General features: G+C 42.9%; 1 protein-coding gene across 3 annotated transcripts; it reads left to right on the top strand.

Moving 5' to 3' along the window:
* Positions 1-219: 219 nt before the first annotated feature.
* Positions 220-17368, top strand: IBSP (integrin binding sialoprotein). Of its 3 annotated transcripts, none has more exons than XM_006135413.5 (7): positions 220-301; positions 5513-5577; positions 5710-5760; positions 5872-5943; positions 10205-10276; positions 13599-13718; positions 16454-17368. In XM_006135413.5, exons 2-7 carry the CDS (start codon positions 5524-5526, stop codon positions 17009-17011), a joined length of 927 nt encoding a protein of 308 aa, XP_006135475.1. In that variant the 5' UTR covers positions 220-301; positions 5513-5523; the 3' UTR covers positions 17012-17368. The 3 variants fall into 3 exon arrangements, with proteins under 3 accessions (XP_006135475.1, XP_006135474.1, XP_025046687.1); XM_006135412.5 differs by having other exon boundaries at positions 13596-13718; XM_025190902.3 differs by having other exon boundaries at positions 226-304; positions 13596-13718.
* Positions 17369-17620: the final 252 nt, after the last annotated feature.

The following is a 17620-nucleotide window of genomic DNA, read 5'->3' as shown; positions in this document are numbered from 1 at the left end:
CCCAGTGTCCAAACCCTTCATCTCACCCGAGACCTTTAATCAAATGAAACTATACAACCCCCTGGCACTAGAACAGAGCTTTATGTTTATAAACTAAATCTGTGTCTAGAGAAATGTTGAAATTGGGGGTTTTATGGTGAGAGTCCACTTGCTGACATCACATAGGCAAGGTGATGATTGGCTACTGGGTGGTAAATAGAGAGTTTATATTCCAGTAGCAAAACAGTGAGCGAGCAGAAGAACTATTAAATCTGTGTCCACTGACTTCTTTTAACTAGTCTGTATACTTCAGGACTACAAGGTGGTAAGATTTCCTATGTTTAGTTTCTTTATTTGTTGTATAAATTGAAACAGACCAACTTTTTCCACCTGTTTTTCCAATTTGTTGTTTCTCTACTTCTAACTGGATTAGAAAATTGTTTTGTATCCTTTGTAAATAAGGTTTTAAATTACAGCATGATTGTTGTAATAAAACTGAATGAAAAGGTAACTTAATTGTGCCATACTCAATTATAACTTACTATAAGCCACACCAACGTAAGATAGAAACTGTGAAAAAGTAAAAATGTAATGAGAGAAATATAATCAACCCCTCCCTGCCACGGTACAACCTAAGAAAATAATTTTTCCTCACTCTTTCCTAACCTTTGTTTAATACAGAATGGGAAAAATTCATAGAATGGAAGAAACAGATTTTTCCACAGCTTAAAAAATTAATGCTACTTGTTTTGTTACAAATTTAAATACAGAAATTATCCCAAAGACAAAGGTTTTAGGTGTTATATTTCATATATTATATACAGGTATAATTTGCAAGCTTGGGGCCAGATCTTGTTCATATAAATCAATATAACTCCACTGAAGTCAACAGAGTTACATTGATTTACATCAGATCAAGATCTGACACCTTATGTCTCAATGTTTTAATGAAATAAGCAGTTGTGCAAGTTATTGATATTTTTGCTTTCAGGATATGTGTTTACTGCTTCCAAACATAAATCTGTAATTCAGTGAAGAATCATGGCAACTAAATTAAACCAAATCAGACCAGTGCAAGTTCTAAAATGTCATGAACTATAGTGTAGTTGAACCTACTTGCACAAGGTTTGAATTTGATTCCTAGTGGCTAGATTTCAGACTTGCTTTTTTGGGGGAGGAGGGTGGGTAGGAGGAGGAGTCTGGTAAGAGTCTGAATCGTCTTAGCACTAAAAGTTTGTTTGTGAGAAACAGACTTAGAGGACATACAGAAAACACTGAATAAGAACTAGAGATGTGTTTCCTGGTCCTGTTCTATATAACTTTTTCACTTCAGGACATATATCGTAGGATCTTGCAAGGCTCAAGAGGTAGTAGACCTGCTACTGTCTAAAGACAGTAGATAATGGAGTCAGCTGTTTCTCAAAAACCCTATAGTAGGCCACTAATTCACTGCTGGGGACAACTAGAATTAAGAGCATGATTTCCAGAGCTTTCACTGTCCTGAGAGCTCAAGTAGGTTTGAGGAAATGTGCATGTGACGTAGTGGGGAGTAACCTGCTAACTCTCTGGCTGCTGTCTGTAGCACCACCGAGCAGAGAAGCGATGAGTCACTATGCAAAGAGGGTATCCTAACTGGTTTGGCCAGCTGACCCCCATGGAGAGGAACAAAGGGAGGTGGAATGCTGCCTTGGCTGGGGGGCAGGGCTGGAGGAGAGTGAGTTAGTTCCTGGCTGGAAAGCAGGGGAGAAGGAACTGGGGAGGGGGCTGGGATTCCCCTATCTCAAGGGGGGCACTGAGGCCTCTTAGTCCCCAGTTCAAGTAACCAGATTACATCTGTGCTATGCTGTATCCTGGAGGAGCAATAAACCACCCTCAATTCTACTGGCTGATGGAGTCTGTTTGTGCCATTTTGTGGTGCAGGAGACGGGGGACCCCCAACGTGCCGTCACAGTGCAATAGACCATTATTCAGATCAGGTTATTCAGGGGTCCGAATGTATATCATACAAATATCAGGATCTTCACATATTAATATTATGTAAGATCACATTGTCCTCTCATTGCTAATCAGCTGATTACAAGGCTTAGAGAAGTTTATTACTTGGATCGGAAACTTATAAGGAAACCCCATGTTTGGCAGCCCTGGTTGTGGTGACATTATCTAATTGTAAGTTGAGATTTTGCTACAGTAAGAATGCTAAACTGTGAGACAGGAAGTATCTTCAAAACATAAAAATCCACTTGAGATCATTAAAGTTTCCATGGAGCCATTCACAAGGATAGAGGAATTAACCATAAGGAATTAGCTACATTCCAGGGTGAATAATTACAGGCTACCTAGCTAAATATTTCCTTCTGATAGTTCAAAAATCTTGACTTCTTACATAGTGCTACTGTGTTCTCTTGACATTAGAAAAGGAGCGGGGAATAGGGATGTAACATTTTGATTAACTGGATAATCGAATAGTCAATGCAATTTGCATTGTCTATTTGATTAGTCGATAAGGGTGCCTCCGCCTTTGAAGGATAGCAAGAGCCTCAGGGCTGTTGCTAAATTTCAAAGTTGAAAGCGCTGCTGGGAGCACGGGGCCAGCAGGAGACTCTAGCAATATCCCACTGGCCCCAAGCTTCCCATGGTGTTTTAAAGCAGCAGCGCCGCATGAAGCCCAGGGTCAGAGGGGGAGTCCCCAGCTGGCCCTGGGCTCCACATGACATTTCAAAGCAGCAGTGCTGTGGCTCCATGTGGCGCTGCTGCTTTGAAGCGCCCCCTTCCCCCTCCCACTGCCTCTTTCTGATAGAGGCAGCAAGGGTGGTGGTAGAGGAAGCAACTAGTCGATTAGTCATTCACATCCTTAGTGGGGAACTTTTTTTGAGTTGGGGGCCACTGACTCACAGAAAAATCAGTCAGGAACTGCACAAAAGTGAGAAAAAAACCCCATTCCTCATCAATGCGGGCTCCCCAATGCTGGGGGGGTGGAGCCCTGAGCCTCAGGGGCTGGATCTAGGCAAGCCAGGGGCTGGATGCAGCCCCCACCCCTGCATTGAATAATACAGAAAAAGACTCAATATTTTCATAAATTAATGCAAAAATCTTGCTCATCTGTAATTTGTGGGGTGATAATATTCATTCATGAGTATTCAGACAACTGCCAGTTTATTTGTGAAAATGTGTGCAATTCCCAGAGGTTTTGTATTTCTAATATTAAGGATTATTTTGCCAAGGACTCAAATTAGATGTGCATTTTTCATTGTAATTGCTCACTATTCATCACTCACTGTTCTCCTGTTTTAAAAATATTTCAAGTCATCCAATCAGGGAGCAGAAACAATTCCATATGGTTTAAAAGACCAGTCACAAAATGCAAACTATGAATTAGTTCACAAAGGAAAAAACTGATTGAATATAGTTTGTGAACAATTTGGTGAATGACAACTACATTCGTAGACCAGGATCAGTTAATGAAAGATCCACCATCAGAAAAACAAGGCTAAATTCATGAGATAATTTAACTGCAATGAAGTAGACATGCTCTAAGGAAGGGGTGGGCAATAATTTTTGATAGGGGGCAACTCCAAGAATTTGGTAAGGGCTGCACTCTTCTATGTTAATGGAGGAGGTATGAAGTCTAAGATGGAGGATGAGTGTGGAAGAGACCTTGGGGTAAGGTACTAGGGTGCAGGAGATGTGGGATCTGGGAGGAGGTGGGGGTGAAGGAGGGCATTGTGATCTGGGGCAGGGAATTGGGGTGCAGGGTCCGGGAGGGGGTTTGGGTACAGGAGAGGATTTTGACCTGGGAGAGGAGTGTACAAGGGGGTGCAGGGTCTGAGGGGGAGTTGAGACCCGGGCAGAGGTGTAGGAGGGAATGCAGAGGGTTTGGGTTGTGACATGGGGCAGGAGGGGGGGAGAAAGGGAGAGGGGTGTCAGGTGGTGGTTATCCTAGCCAGCAGCCCAGCAGGCAAGCTCCCTGCCAACTGCATCCCAATATGACGCTCAAAGCAGTCAGATGCTGGGGCCAAGTGTGGAAACCAACTACAGGCAGTCCCCGGGTTACGTACAAGATAGGGACTGTAGGTTTGTTCTTAAGTTGAATTTGTATGTAAGTCGGAACTGGTACATATTGTAGGGGAAACTCTAGCCAAACATTTCTCCAGAGCTCAGTTTTATTCTCCCACACCTCACTTCCCTCAGTCCTTTATTCTCAAGCTGAGGTGTCTGGTGAGGAAAGCCGCTCCGCGTCTCCCTGGTCTGCTGAGGGGGGCGCTAGCTTCGCGTCTCCCTGGTCTGCTGGGGGAAAGCAGCTAGTGCGGAGTTGCCTCACCCCGTTTGTAAGTAGGGATCCGATGTAAGTCGGATCCATGTAACCCGGGGACTGCCTGTAATATAAGCTGCCTGGCCATGCTTGTAGGCATGTATAACATGCAAAGTTTTCTTCCCCCCAAAAGATGCACAGTGCAGATGTGCACATGGCCCTAGCAGCTAGCTGTTTGGAGTAGTATAGGGCTGTGGCAGGCAGAGAGGGACCTGCTGGGCCATGGAACATTGGCAACCCAGAGTATCATGGCGGGCTGTATTCAAAGGTTTGGTGGGCCAGATGCAGTCCATATTTTCTCCATTCCTGCTCTATACTGTGGCTGGAATGTGCAGACTGATTTGTACTAGATCTGTTCTAGTTAGCGTGGTACAAATAGCAGCATGGATATTGTAACATGGACATTAGTCAGGTTAGCTGGCCAGGTCTATGCCCTTCCAACTCAAGCTTAGGTGGCTACCCCATTCCATTGACTGTGCACTAGATCTATGCTGCTTGTGGGGGCACACTAGCCAAGCAGTATTAGTGTGAGTCTGTCTACTTTGGCTGGCCCCCATCTGTAGCATAGTTTTCCCCTTGGCTGTGTCTAGATTGGCAAGTTTTTCTGCAAAATCATATGATTTTGCAGAAAAACTTGCCAGCTGTCTACACTGGCCGTTTGAATTTCCGAAAGAACACTGACGATCTCATGTAAGATCGTCAGTGTTCTTGCGGAAATACTATGCTGCTCCCATTCGGGCAAAAGCCCTCTTGCGCAAATCATTTGCGCAAGAGGGCCAGTGTAAACAGCACAGTACTGTTTTCCGCAAAAAAGCCCCGATCGCCATTTTCGTGATTGGGGCTTTTTTGCGGAAAACCGCATCTAGATTGGCCACAGACGCTTTTCCGCAAAAAGTGCTTGTGCGGAAAAGCATCCTGCCAATCTAGACGTGCTTTTCCGAAAATGCTTTTAACGGAAAACTTTGCCGTTAAAAGCATTTTCAGAAAATCATGCCAGTGTAGACGTAGCCTAAGTGACATATTCAACCCCAGAAATGACAGTATTGCAATGCCAATCTCCATGCATCTATATGTGTGTGTGCACGTGTGTGCGTCTCTGTCTAAGTGTCACTGGAATATTTCTGGATGCATTCATTGTTGCAACTCGCAAGAGCTTCTTTGCTGTGTTGACGTTTCATAAGTGTGAAGTAAATACACTGACATTACCCTTCTTGTTACTTTCAGAAAATACAACAATGAGGACGGCAATTATCTTTATCTGCCTTTTAGGAATAGCCTGTGCTTTCTCAGTAAGTGATTCCAACAAGTGACAAACTCTTATAGATCACTTATGAGACACTAGAATACCACTTTCCAGTGACTTAACCTTGCTGCCATTTTTAAGTAGGAGAACCATTCATTAACATAACCTTTTCCAACAGGCAAAAAGCTTCCGCAGAAGAGCAAAATCAGATGATTCAGAAGAAAATGCGGTATGGTATCAGCCTTGTAGGATCATTTTAGTGTATTAGAATTATGATTTCTTAGTTCTTAAATGTCAATACCTGAAACCAAAATTGATTTTTTTAAAACTTTTTCACTAGGTTTTCAAGAACAGACATAGATATTATTTTAACAGATATGCCTATGTGTATCCTCCACAAAGAAGAATTCAGGTAAAAGTCGTCTCCTTAACAGTTTTAACTTTGCTCATTTCATAATAGTCCATCTAACATAATTAGATTCTTACTGGACAAAAATGATTGCCAATTTCAGATGATTGAAAGTTATTTGGAACAATTCAAATATATTTGAATTAAACTTTAGCAGGAATAATTCCATCAACATCACCTTGAAAGCAATGGAGTAGAACACATTTGCACAGTATTGAATTAGGCCTTGGTTGTCCCAAAGACTGTTAGGAATGCTATTTTATTCCTTAATTATTTCAAGATCCTGCAAATCTCTTAAATTCCCTTTTGGGCCTATGAAACTTTCCCTCTACAGTTTAAAATGGAGCCAAATAAATTATTATTGGTTTATATTAATATTTTAAAAACAAAAGCCTATGGGTGAAATCCCCTTATGAAACTCAATGGCAAAAATCTCCTGGACTTCAATGGGGCTAAGATTTCATACCAAATGTTTCTCAAGCCAAAACAAAACTAAATCAAGTATGCTTTAGAATAGAGGTGGGCAATAATTTTTGATGGGGCCACTTCAAGAAGAGGTCAAGGATTCTTCTATGTTAATGGAGGCGGCACAGGCTCTGGAATGGAGCTTGGGAGAAGAAAGGAACTCAAGATAGGGGATTGGGGTGCTGGAGGATGTGTGGCATCTGGGAAGGAGTTTGGGTGAAGGAGGGAATTGTGACTTGAGGGAGGAAAGTTGGAGGGAGTGCAGAGGGTTTGGGCTGTTACCTGGCGCATGGAGGGGATGGGGTGCCAGGTATAGGCTGCAGCCAGGAGGTGCTTACCTAAGGTGGCTCCTGGCCATCAGCTCAGCAAGACGCACAGGCAGGCTCCCTCATTGCCCCTCCCACACACACTGTTGAAAGCATTCTGCTGCTGGAGCTCTGTACATCTCTGCACTGCATACTTGATATAGTTTTGTTTTGGCTTGAGAAACATTTGGTAAGAAATCTTAGCCCCATGGAGGAGAGGGGATCCTCACACACTGCACCTGACCCCAGAACAATTCTTGCAGCTCTCACTAGCTGGAAACTAACCAATGGGAGCAGCCCAGGCCATGCTTGTGCACATGTGCAGTGCACAAATTCCCCCCCCCCCCCAAGGGATATGTGACAGAAATGCACATGGCCCCAGCAGCCAGCTGCTTAGAGCAGCATGGAGCCCCAGCAGGTAAGGAGCCTGCCTGAGAGTGGAGGGCCAAGTGCACCCCTGGTTTAGAGAAAGAAATCTCCAAAAGCTGAACTGGCATAAGTGCACCTCCTACAGAAGGGCAGATTCTCAGATGGTGCACAACTGCCTGATGATCTGATGTTATGGATTGTGCACAAGCACTGGGTCTGATTTTGATTCTTTTGTAGCGGTGTCAATCAGGATTAACTCCACTGAAGTCAGCAAAGTTATACTAATGTAAGTTAGGAGTAAGTGAAAGGAGAATCAGGCTCATTGCATCAATTCTTTAAGCCGCCCTAACTCATGTCAAGGGATGGCCTTTGATATTTTCCTGCCACCGCAAAAAACATTTTTGGAACCTCCCAAATGGCTGAATTGAAAACAAAACATACACACACACACACACAACACACCGAAAAGGTTGGGTCAACCAGCCAAACAGCAACAACAAGAACAAAAAGAATGATGAAAAATGTGGCACCCCTGGGAGTTGGCTTCCCCAGCAAGTTGGCTGGTTTTGCTTGTGCACAGTTGGCAATGGGCTTAGCTGACATTCAGAAGTAGATGTGGGAATGCCCCCGGCACATCTCTCTCTCTTTGGGACTATCCCCCAACATGACCCCTAAACTGGGGGCTGCTGCAGGTAACAGTAAATTCCCCAGTGAATTCCCCATGGTATCTTGACAGTCTTTCATAGTAGAAAGGAGACACTGACACAAAACACCTCCTTTAAGAGTCTCATTGTCATAGAAGATAAAATAATTACACTAATTTTAAAACAATAAACAAAGGCCACTTAATTCCCAGACTTTGACTGGATTGCATCGTGCCTGGTGGTACTATGAAGAATATGACATCATTTACCTCAGTGTGGCCTCTGGAAATGGCACATGTTGGCTTGGCTCAGGGATACAGGAAAGCAGCAGGTGGAATTACATAGTGCATCACACAGCAAAGGAGATTTCATTGAAAGAAATGATTTTGCTTATAACTGAAAAGTATAGATAGAAGAAATGGCAGAATTAATTACTGTAAAAGCTTTTTTTAAAAGTAGCAGTTTGAAATTATTTTTAAGGGACTCATTGCTTTTGACTGTAATGCAGTTGGATGCAGTGGCACAAGAATAGGTTTCCTCGGAACCTAGAAATGTTCTAAATAATGTCCCCGCAGCACAGTGATTTAGCATGTTCCTTGGGTACAAAGATTATTTTTGTGTGGGCCCCCATCTCTAGCTGTCACTCAAAGCATTAGAATCCTGTGAACCATCTATTATGCTAAACACAAATGTCAACATACAAAAGACACAAGCTCCAAGGCCAAAAATGCTTGTGAGCCTTGCAGATTTGCCTATACCTTTCCTCTCCAGACCCCCCGAATAAAGGTGAAAGTAGGCTAGTGTTCCATACCGGTAAGAAAGGGCCAGCGCCGGGGGCATGCATGCGCAGCCAGGCTCTAGCTAGCTCCCAGGCTGTCCTCTCACCATGCTTACTAGATGCAGTGGAGGCATGTGACACGCAACCCTGGGATTGGGAAGGGGGGTGGGGAAGGGAGCCGAGCCTCTTTGCGCAATACAACTTTTGCTTGTATGCAGCACTCTCTCCCCTCCCTCCCCCCAGCCTTTGGCTGGGAACAGAACACTGTGGGGCAGGAACCAGGTAACCAGCCATGATCGGGAATGCCCCAGCCCCAAGCCCCTGACACACATTCCCCCCAACACACATATACCACCCCCTTGCCCTGAGCCCTTGCACACTCCCCAAGCTTCTGCATACCCCCCCACCCAACCCATTGCATGGAACTCTCCCCCACAACCACTAAGATAGTAGGGATGTTAGATGTCGATTAACTGAATAATCATGTGACTGCATCATAACTTTGCAGTTACACGATTATTTAATAGTTCCTGCTCCCAGCCCCACTCCTGGGGATCCCACGGAGATAGAGAGTCAGCAGTGGAGGGAGGGCAGCTCCACAGGTACCAATACATGCAGCCAGCCAGCTTGAAAAAAAGGACCAGGGAGAGGGAGACACATGGCAGAGCTGCTCCAATCTGAAGCGTGGATGGTAGGTAACTCAGAGGAGTGCAGAGCAAAGGAGGGGGAGAGAACAGAGCAGGACAGATTTCCCTTAAAGAGACAGAACCTGGCATCTCTCAGGAACTTACCTAGCAGCATCCAGCACACACACTCCCAGTCTGTGCCACACACACAGTCACATACACACTGCTTTACACACTCAGGGTATGTCTACACTGCGGAGCTTTTCTGGGATATCAGCGGTATCCCAGAAAAGCTCTTCCACATCCAAAGTATGCTTCCGCTTTTTTGGAACAGTTTCCAAAAAAAGTGGACGTGTTTTTTTGGCATCCTTGTATTCCTCATGTTATGAGGAATAAGGGATGTTCTGAAAGAGAAGGTTTTTCCGACATTTGGCCCCATCCACACGCGGCCAAATGTCGGAAAAGCCTCTTCTGGAAAAAAAAAGTGGAAAAATATGCAAATTGTGGTTCACAATTTGCACATCTTTTTTCGAACCCCCCCCTGCAGTGTAGACATGGCATCAATCTGTGTCACAAAGTCTGTCTCTCACACACAAAGTGTCTTACTTTCACACTCATGCAGTCTTTGTCTCTCTCTGTGGCCCCCAGTCCCACACCTTCTGCTCGAGGTTTCACCTCTTTTGGGGGGCCCAGAGCTGGCCTGCAACTACATAGCAAACTTGTGAAGTGCCCCCCAAGAAAATTATTGCTCACCCCTGAATTACATTCACATCTGTCAAGGTTCCATTGACATTACAAACCCTTTTCCACATAACTCTCCATCACAAGTTTCATGTTCATCATCAAAAGATCACCAGAATCCTTTAAACTGTCTGGCTAACCTTGTAGATCAGTTATCCCTGCAGAATTTTTTCTGTATTTTATATGCAATCCTCAGAAACACACAAGCTTTGCTGGAAGCTACACGCAAATGTCTAGGTGCTGAATTTGACCTTACAAGTATGTATATATTGCATGTCTTCTGCATTATTTGGAAGCACAGGAAAAGAAATGCTCACAATTTTTTTAATTGTTTAGAACAGTGATTCATCAGAAGAAGATGGGGGGGATGGTGACAGCTCAGAGGAGGAGGAGGAAGAAGAAGAAGGGGTATGTAACTTGCATGGTCATTGTAAAAAAAAGTAGTATAAAAACAAAAATAGGAATTTTTTAGTAGTCTGGTCTCCGCAAATGGTCAGGATTACCAACTGCCCAGAGATTTACATCCTTAATTTTTGGCTTGACTGACTGCTATGGGTTACAGTGATGTCATTACATACATTGTGCTTACCTGGCCTTCCATCCACTTATACACTACCCACAGGTGTTAATTACACATGTATATAGGGAAAGAGAGATGTTGCACACCTAACTATACATGTTAAAAATGACCATACACTTTTATTTGCAAATATTTAGGGTTAAATCTTGGGCATGCTATATGAATCTATAAAGCCCAAAGGCAGCTGAAAAAATCTGTCAGGTTCATGGGAAGCAATAATTACCTGAGCACCTTGTGCATGGAGAAATGAGAGAAGCATAAGCAATACAGGCCACCAGTATCTCCATACAAAACATAAATCTACAGAACTGAAACTGTACAGGCAGGAGGACAAACAGTGGGACTTACCGCCCCACTCACTTTCAAGACGGGTCGGGTGGGTTGCCGACATCGCCGCAGACCCCGGGCACCCTGGCATGGCCCTCCCCGCCTGGTGACGCGACGCGGTCGTGGCACACTGAGGACAGTCTGCCCCAGCTGACAGTCGCGCCGGGAGCAGGGGGACTCGTCCCCCCTTACAGCCCTCCAGACCGCACCCCCACCTTCAACTATTTAGATGTGGGTGATAAAAACAACTCTTGCAGGAGAAACCCAGACCCCTGAAGATATAAACTCGGGTCCTGTTGTTTGGGGTGGTGTAACCCCCAACCCACCCTGCAGCCTTTGAACTTCTCCTTTAAAGTGCTTTTACTTGTAACTCTAAAGTTTCCATATGAATTTTGTTTACGTAATTAGAGGTTTCAGATGATCATTTCTGAAGTGAACCAAAATGACTTGAAGAAACATTGACTTTATTCTCAGTTTAAAAAAAAAAGTGGTTTCCAGGCTAAGACAACTCAGTGGTATATTTTAGCCTGAAGAACAGTAGAAAGAAAGATAATTTATAATGAAAAGGCAGAACCTCAGCAATGGCTAAATAAACATCTTAACTATGGTAATTATTTTATTGGCCCCATGACAACCTCTTATTCCTATCCACATGGACAACCGCACCAAGCAATTTGGTGGCTCTTTCAACAGATTGGAAATAACTAAAGCTTCAACTTGCACTAAATTAACCCAAGATTTAAGGAGCTTTAGGGGTAGCCAAGTTAGTCTGTTACAGAAAAAACAACAAATGTTCTGGTAGCACTTTATAGACTAACGAAACATGTAGATGGTATCATGAGCTTTCGTGGGCACAGCCCACTTCTTCAGATGGCCGAAGTTGATTGCTCTTTAGATTCTGAGCAGTATACTTGGAAGATGTGTGCAAAAGTAAGAAAGAAAAATAGAGCCAGGCTTGCCAGAGTAACAAGAGGACTTACTAAAAAAACCAGCACAAGCACCATGTATCTATCTATAATTAAAGAAATAGGTTTATTTCTTCTCTAGTTGCAGCTTGGAGAACATCAGTAGTCTCAGAAGTGAAATGAGCCAGTATTTAACTGAACACTAAAACTACCTATTCTTCATTCCACATCCCTGGGAAGCCAGAGCCTTCATTTCCACCCCAAGGACAAGATTAATCACCATACTTTAAATAGATATTTCCAGAAGAAATATCTAACCCTTTTTAAAGCCAGAATAGATTGATACACAGCTGTGTTAGAGACAGAAAACAAACCTCAAAAGTCAGTCTGGCATAAGTGGGACCCTATATAATTTTTGTTTGTTCATTATAACTTTTCACTCTTCCCTCTGTGCTGTTTTGTTGTTGTATCTCTATGTTTTTTCCTTCTTTCCAACAAACTGATTCATTTTGCTCTCTATTTCTTCACTGGTTATTTTCATCTACTCTCAAATGACAAACTTTGTTATTCAAGGAACCAAAACAAAAAAAATCTGCTTTAGTTACCAAAGTTTAATTACAAAGAAAGAATGGGATTAGTTTTGGTTTTCATTGACGTCTCAAAAAAAATCCCTGGGAAAATACAAAACCCAAAGTAGTCTCAGTTTTCCGAGCAGAGTTAGGGTTCTTTGGGATGTTGCATGATTATGTACTGCTAGGATCTTAGCAGTCAGTTATAGGATTTCTATATTAAGATATGATATAACTGTGAAAAAAAATTGGAAAAACATTAGTTCGAGACACAAAACTAAAAGTGGTTTCAGTTGTTCACACAGGCTAGGTCTAGACTACATCCCTCTGTCAGCAGAGGGATATAAATGAAGCACTTCGAAAATGCAAATGAAGCTGGGATTTAAATATCCCACGCTTCATTTGCATAATCACGTAATGGTGCTCTTTCGAAAAAGAGCTATTTAAAAATTGAAACTGCAGTCTAGACGCAGTTCTTTCGAAAATGGGGCACTTTTTCGAAAGATCCTGTAAACCTAATTTTTTGAGGTTTACAGGATCTTTCGAAAAAGGCTTTTATTTTAAATCCTGGCTTCTATTTTAAATCCCGGCTTCATTTGAACTTTCAAAGTACTTCATTTACATCCCTCTGCCAACAGAGGGATGTAGTCTAGTCACACCCACAGAGTCTTACTAGAATTGCTCACTATAGCGCTACCAGACTATTTGTGTTTTAAGTTTTTTCTATTACCGAATAACTTGTCTACCTCTCTGAAACTTACGTAATTATGGTTACTTCATGCAAGATAACTGTAACTTCGTGTACATTGAGGTTGCAAGTGCATGTGCGTTTTTGCACGTGCTACTAATTGCATACATATAGATGTGACAGTTTAGCCATAGGGCTTACATTTTACCATAGAAATACACAATTTTACATGCAAATATGAGTTTCATATGCCGAATTGTGCATGGTGAGACTAAAACATCACCTCAAGCATCTTCTTTTAATATGCCCCATAAACCCAAAGCCTCCTCTACCTCATTACTAAATTCCTGCTTATAATTTTGTTCACACAATGGGATTTGCATATGAATATGCTTTTGAAAACAGTATTCTAAAATATTTACTCTTGAATTCCACAGCCAAAACACAAATTCAGGATTTTTTGTTTTCCCTGCAATTATTGGCACCATAGGCTCCCAAGAAAGAGTGCTTTCCTTTGGTATTTAAGGAAGACAGAGGAAGGAAAGAAGGGAATGAGAATTCCCTCTATTTATATGTTTACTGCTCACATGATGGGATTATTTTATCTCTCTGTCAAAACCAAAACATCCTCTGTGACCAGTGTCATGTAATATCTCAGCAGGAGCAATCAAATAAAGGAAACAACGGAGAGAATGAAGGTGAAGAAACGACTACAGAGACTCTCACAGGAACGATGGCTGTAGGCAAGGGTCTTGGTAAAGGAGAAACCAAAATCCCTAAGGTAATATTTGTAGCCCTCCAGTAAATGAAGCTGCCTGTTCCCACCCTCCCATCCCGCTTCTGACCCAAGGAATCCTCAAATATGTTCAGGTTGATTCTCTGCTCAGCTATTTTACAGTGGTGTCACTCAATGGACAACTGGTTTATGCTGGAGAATCAGGCCCACTAAATGCAGTATAGCTCTTTTTCTATTAGAAGGTTCCCATTGTTAAACCTCCATTTGTGTCATAACCATTATTATCATCAGACTGGTAGCCATGTTAGTCTGTATCTGTAAAAACAACAAGGAATCCTGTGATACCTTAGGGTATGTCTACACTACCCCGCTAGTTCGAACTAGCGGGGTAATGTAGGCATACCGCACTTGCAAATGAAGCCCGGGATTTGAATTTCCCGGGCTTCATTTGCATAAGCGGGGAGCCGCCATTTTTAAAACCCCGCTGGTTCGAACCCCGTGGAACGAGGTGTACTGGTAGTTCGGAATAGGAATCCTAGTTCGAACTACCTAGTTCGAGCCCCGTGTAGCCACGCAGCACAGGGTTCGAACCAGCGGGGTTTTAAAAATGGCGGCTCCCCGCTTATGCAAATGAAGCCCGGAAAATTCAAATCCTGGGCTTCATTTGCAAGTGCGGTATGCCTACATTACCCTCCTAGTTCGAACTAGGAGGGTAGTGTAGACATACCCCTAAAGACCAACAGATTATTTGGACATACGCTTTCGTGGGTTTAAAACAAACAAAAAAAACCCATAATCCAACCGCTGCAGAAAAAACACTTTTTTTTTCAGATGCACCTGAAAAGTGTTTTTTACCCACAAAAGCTTATGCCCAAATAGATCTGTTAGTTTTAAGGTTCCACAAGACTCCTTGTCATTAATATTATAAACATTATTGTACAGGCCTAGATCAGGTAAAGATGCTCAGTATGGCTGACACCATACAGAACACATATTACAGTTTAAAGGCAGACTTTACTGTGCCGTGGGGCCGCATTTCTCAAACTGTGGGTCCCGACCCCCTGGGGGGGTCGCAAGCAACTTGGGGGGGGGGGTCACAGAATCACAAAGTTTGAGAACCTCTGTCATAGGGTACATCTACACAGCAGTGTTATTTCAAAATAAATGATGTTATTCCAAAATAACAAAGAGTGCGTCTACACTGCAAGCCTTTATTTTGACAATGTCAAGCTGGAGGACTTATTACTCTGCCTCCTGGTAACTCTAATTTTGCGAGGAATAAGGGAAGTCTAAGGAAGAGTGTTCTTCCTTTGACTTCCTGCTGCGTAGACAGCATCAAAAGCCATATTAAGCTATTTTGACTTAAGCAGCCCAATTGATGTAGCTGATGTTGCACATCTTAATTCGACTTTAGCCCTGCTGTGAAGACGTACCCTTAATGTCTTCCTGCATCCAAAAAGCAAAGGGAAATTCCAGTGCTATAAAATCCAATGATTCTTAGTCTGGAGCATTCAGATTTTTGGTATGAGTTTAGGAGCCAGCTTATAGGCATAGTGAAAATGCCGGGCACCTGGCAACCCTACAAACACTCAGCACCCAGCCCCCCCCACCCGAACCCCCCGACCTTAGCACAAAATAGCTGCAGGCTAAAAGACCTAAGGGAAGGAATGCTTCCCCTGAGTTTTAGTGCTCAACCGCTCCCCCGTTCCTATCCCTGCACTTAAAGGGGACACACTGTTTTAATGCTGTTTTATTTTAATTTTTTTTGGCTTAATAAGTCCTTGGAATACTTTTTTATTATTATTATTGTTGCTCAACAACTTTGGTCTCCCTCCCCCCGTCCTTTTTTTCCCTTCAACAGAATTTTTTCCCATTTTTTTTGAGGGGGGGGGAGGTCAGTATTTTTGTTTCAACCATCTGGCAACCCTACTCCTTCCCCCAAACTCCTTTTGTACTTTCACCCCCTCCTGCTGCTAAACTCCCTTTCAGGCCCTGCCCTCTTCACTGCATCCCTGTCCCACTTGCTGGCAGCCTTGTCTTGAACATTGAAGCCCTTATTTTTGTTCCCATCCCAGAGCCTAAGGGGTTCACAAAATCCACTTTCTTTGGAACCCCCCCCCCCAAAAAAAAAGTAAATCTGGCCTATGGGAAACCCTGATTCTCAGTCCTCTCTGTCCTTTCCCCTCACCCCATCAGAGCTGGAGTGAATGAGGTGCCTCAATTGGGGGCCTCATGAGTGAGAGTTGAGGGTTTTTGGAGGAGTTTTTTTGCTTCTCACTTATGTGGTCCCTAACTGATTTTTCTGTGGGTTAATCACCTTCAACCCAAAAAAGGGTTATCACCCTGCCATAAATAAAGAAAACATGGAACCTTTTGTGTTGGACATAATATTTTACTTTATTTAAAATGAAGTTTGATAAACTAACATGAGAAAGTTAAAACACTTACTCTGTTTAATAATTTAAATTAAACTGTTCTCCCCAGTTGCAGCCCTAGTAAAATGGCTCAGGTGTAAAAATTTAATTAATAGTGAGGTTCCATTAGCAACTGGTAGTCTGTGGAAAGGAGTATGACTATGGCCAGGTCTTACATGGGCCATGCAAGAAGCAGGGAGAGAATCCTTGCTCCTACCCCTATATAGTCCATTAAGGGCAAGACACACTTCACTTGAGGCACCAAGACCTCAGGCCAGTCCCCATCTTAGACGTTTTCGAAGGGCTGCATCTTTCCATTGTATATTGAATCCTTTGCCAATTTGATCTCTTTTGACACACACACAGGAGCAAGACAGCAAAGGTCCCAAGAATGCTGGAGAGAGAGAAAACTCTAAAAAGGGGGGCAAAGGTGGGAAGAGTGAAGGCTCAGAAGACGAAGAAGACAGCGACGAGAACAATGAGGCAGAAAATGAAGAAGAGGAGGCAGAAAATGAAAAAGTGGACGAGAATGGCAATGGCGGCAATGGCACCAGCACCAATAGTACAGACGGAGAGAATGGGAATGGCGGCAATGGAGATGCTGAGGAAGAGGAGAAGGAAGAAAACGAAGTGACGACCATCGTTCTCACCACCACGGCAGATCAGGGGTTAGATGTCACCACTCCTGCCGAAGATGTGGGTGTTTATGACACCACCACCCCGGCGGATCTATTAGATTATGAAAATGGAGAGACCACCACCACTGGCTATGAAAATGGCTACGAAAGCCCAACAGATTATAACGATGGCAGGGAGAATGGGTATCCCCGAGGGGACAATTACAGAACTTATGAGGATGAATACGGCTACTACAAGGGACATGGGTATGATGTATACGGCCATGATTACTATTACAATCAATGAACAGTAAGACCATGACTCATCTTGTAAATACTAATACTCTGCATGACAATTGTTTTCAAAGTTCTCAGGAAGGTGCAACAAAATGTAACATGATGCCTGTATAAAGGGGGTTGGGTCCATCTTTAATGAGTGGCATTACTGCTAACTACTAAAATGTGCTTGTTATTAAAGACATGTTTTGGACATTATATATGCTCTTGGGGTTTGGAGATTTTTAATCCTGGTGCTGAGAAATATTATGTGTCTGGTGGGATTATCAAAGTTTTGGTGTATACTATATATTTGCAGTGTATTTAATTGTTGTTTATATTAAAATTAATTTTAAAGCAACCAAAATAACCAATATGTTGTAATTAATAAACGTCAATTGCTAGTTTTCTACTACTGGGATCAAATGCTCAGCTGGTTTAAATCAACATGACTGCATTGGAAGCAATGGAGCTACATACAAAACACACGGGCAAGAGGGAATCACAGAATCATAGAGCTGGAAGTCAAGTCCAGCCCCCTGCCAAAGGCAGTACCAATCCCAACTGATGACTGATTAAAAATAGAAAAACATCTCTAGACTAACTTCAGAATAACCTGAAGGGCCCTCTTTCAGAGAAT

This window comes from Pelodiscus sinensis, chromosome 4 (assembly GCF_052426305.1).
Source record: "Pelodiscus sinensis isolate ZL-2025 chromosome 4, ASM5242630v1, whole genome shotgun sequence".
NCBI classification, from domain to species: Eukaryota; Metazoa; Chordata; order Testudines; family Trionychidae; genus Pelodiscus; species Pelodiscus sinensis.
This window is presented reverse-complemented; position numbering and strand designations above follow the sequence as displayed.

Excerpts from the sequence above, each read along its gene's own strand:
- IBSP (XM_006135412.5), top strand. The coding sequence starts at position 5,524 with ATGAGGACGGCAATTATCTTTATCTGCCTTTTAGGAATAGCCTGTGCT. Across the intron at positions 5,578-5,709 it reads GAATAGCCTGTGCTTTCTCA|GCAAAAAGCTTCCGCAGAAG; the intron begins GTAAGTGATTCC and ends CTTTTCCAACAG. Across the intron at positions 5,761-5,871 it reads ATGATTCAGAAGAAAATGCG|GTTTTCAAGAACAGACATAG; the intron begins GTATGGTATCAG and ends CTTTTTCACTAG.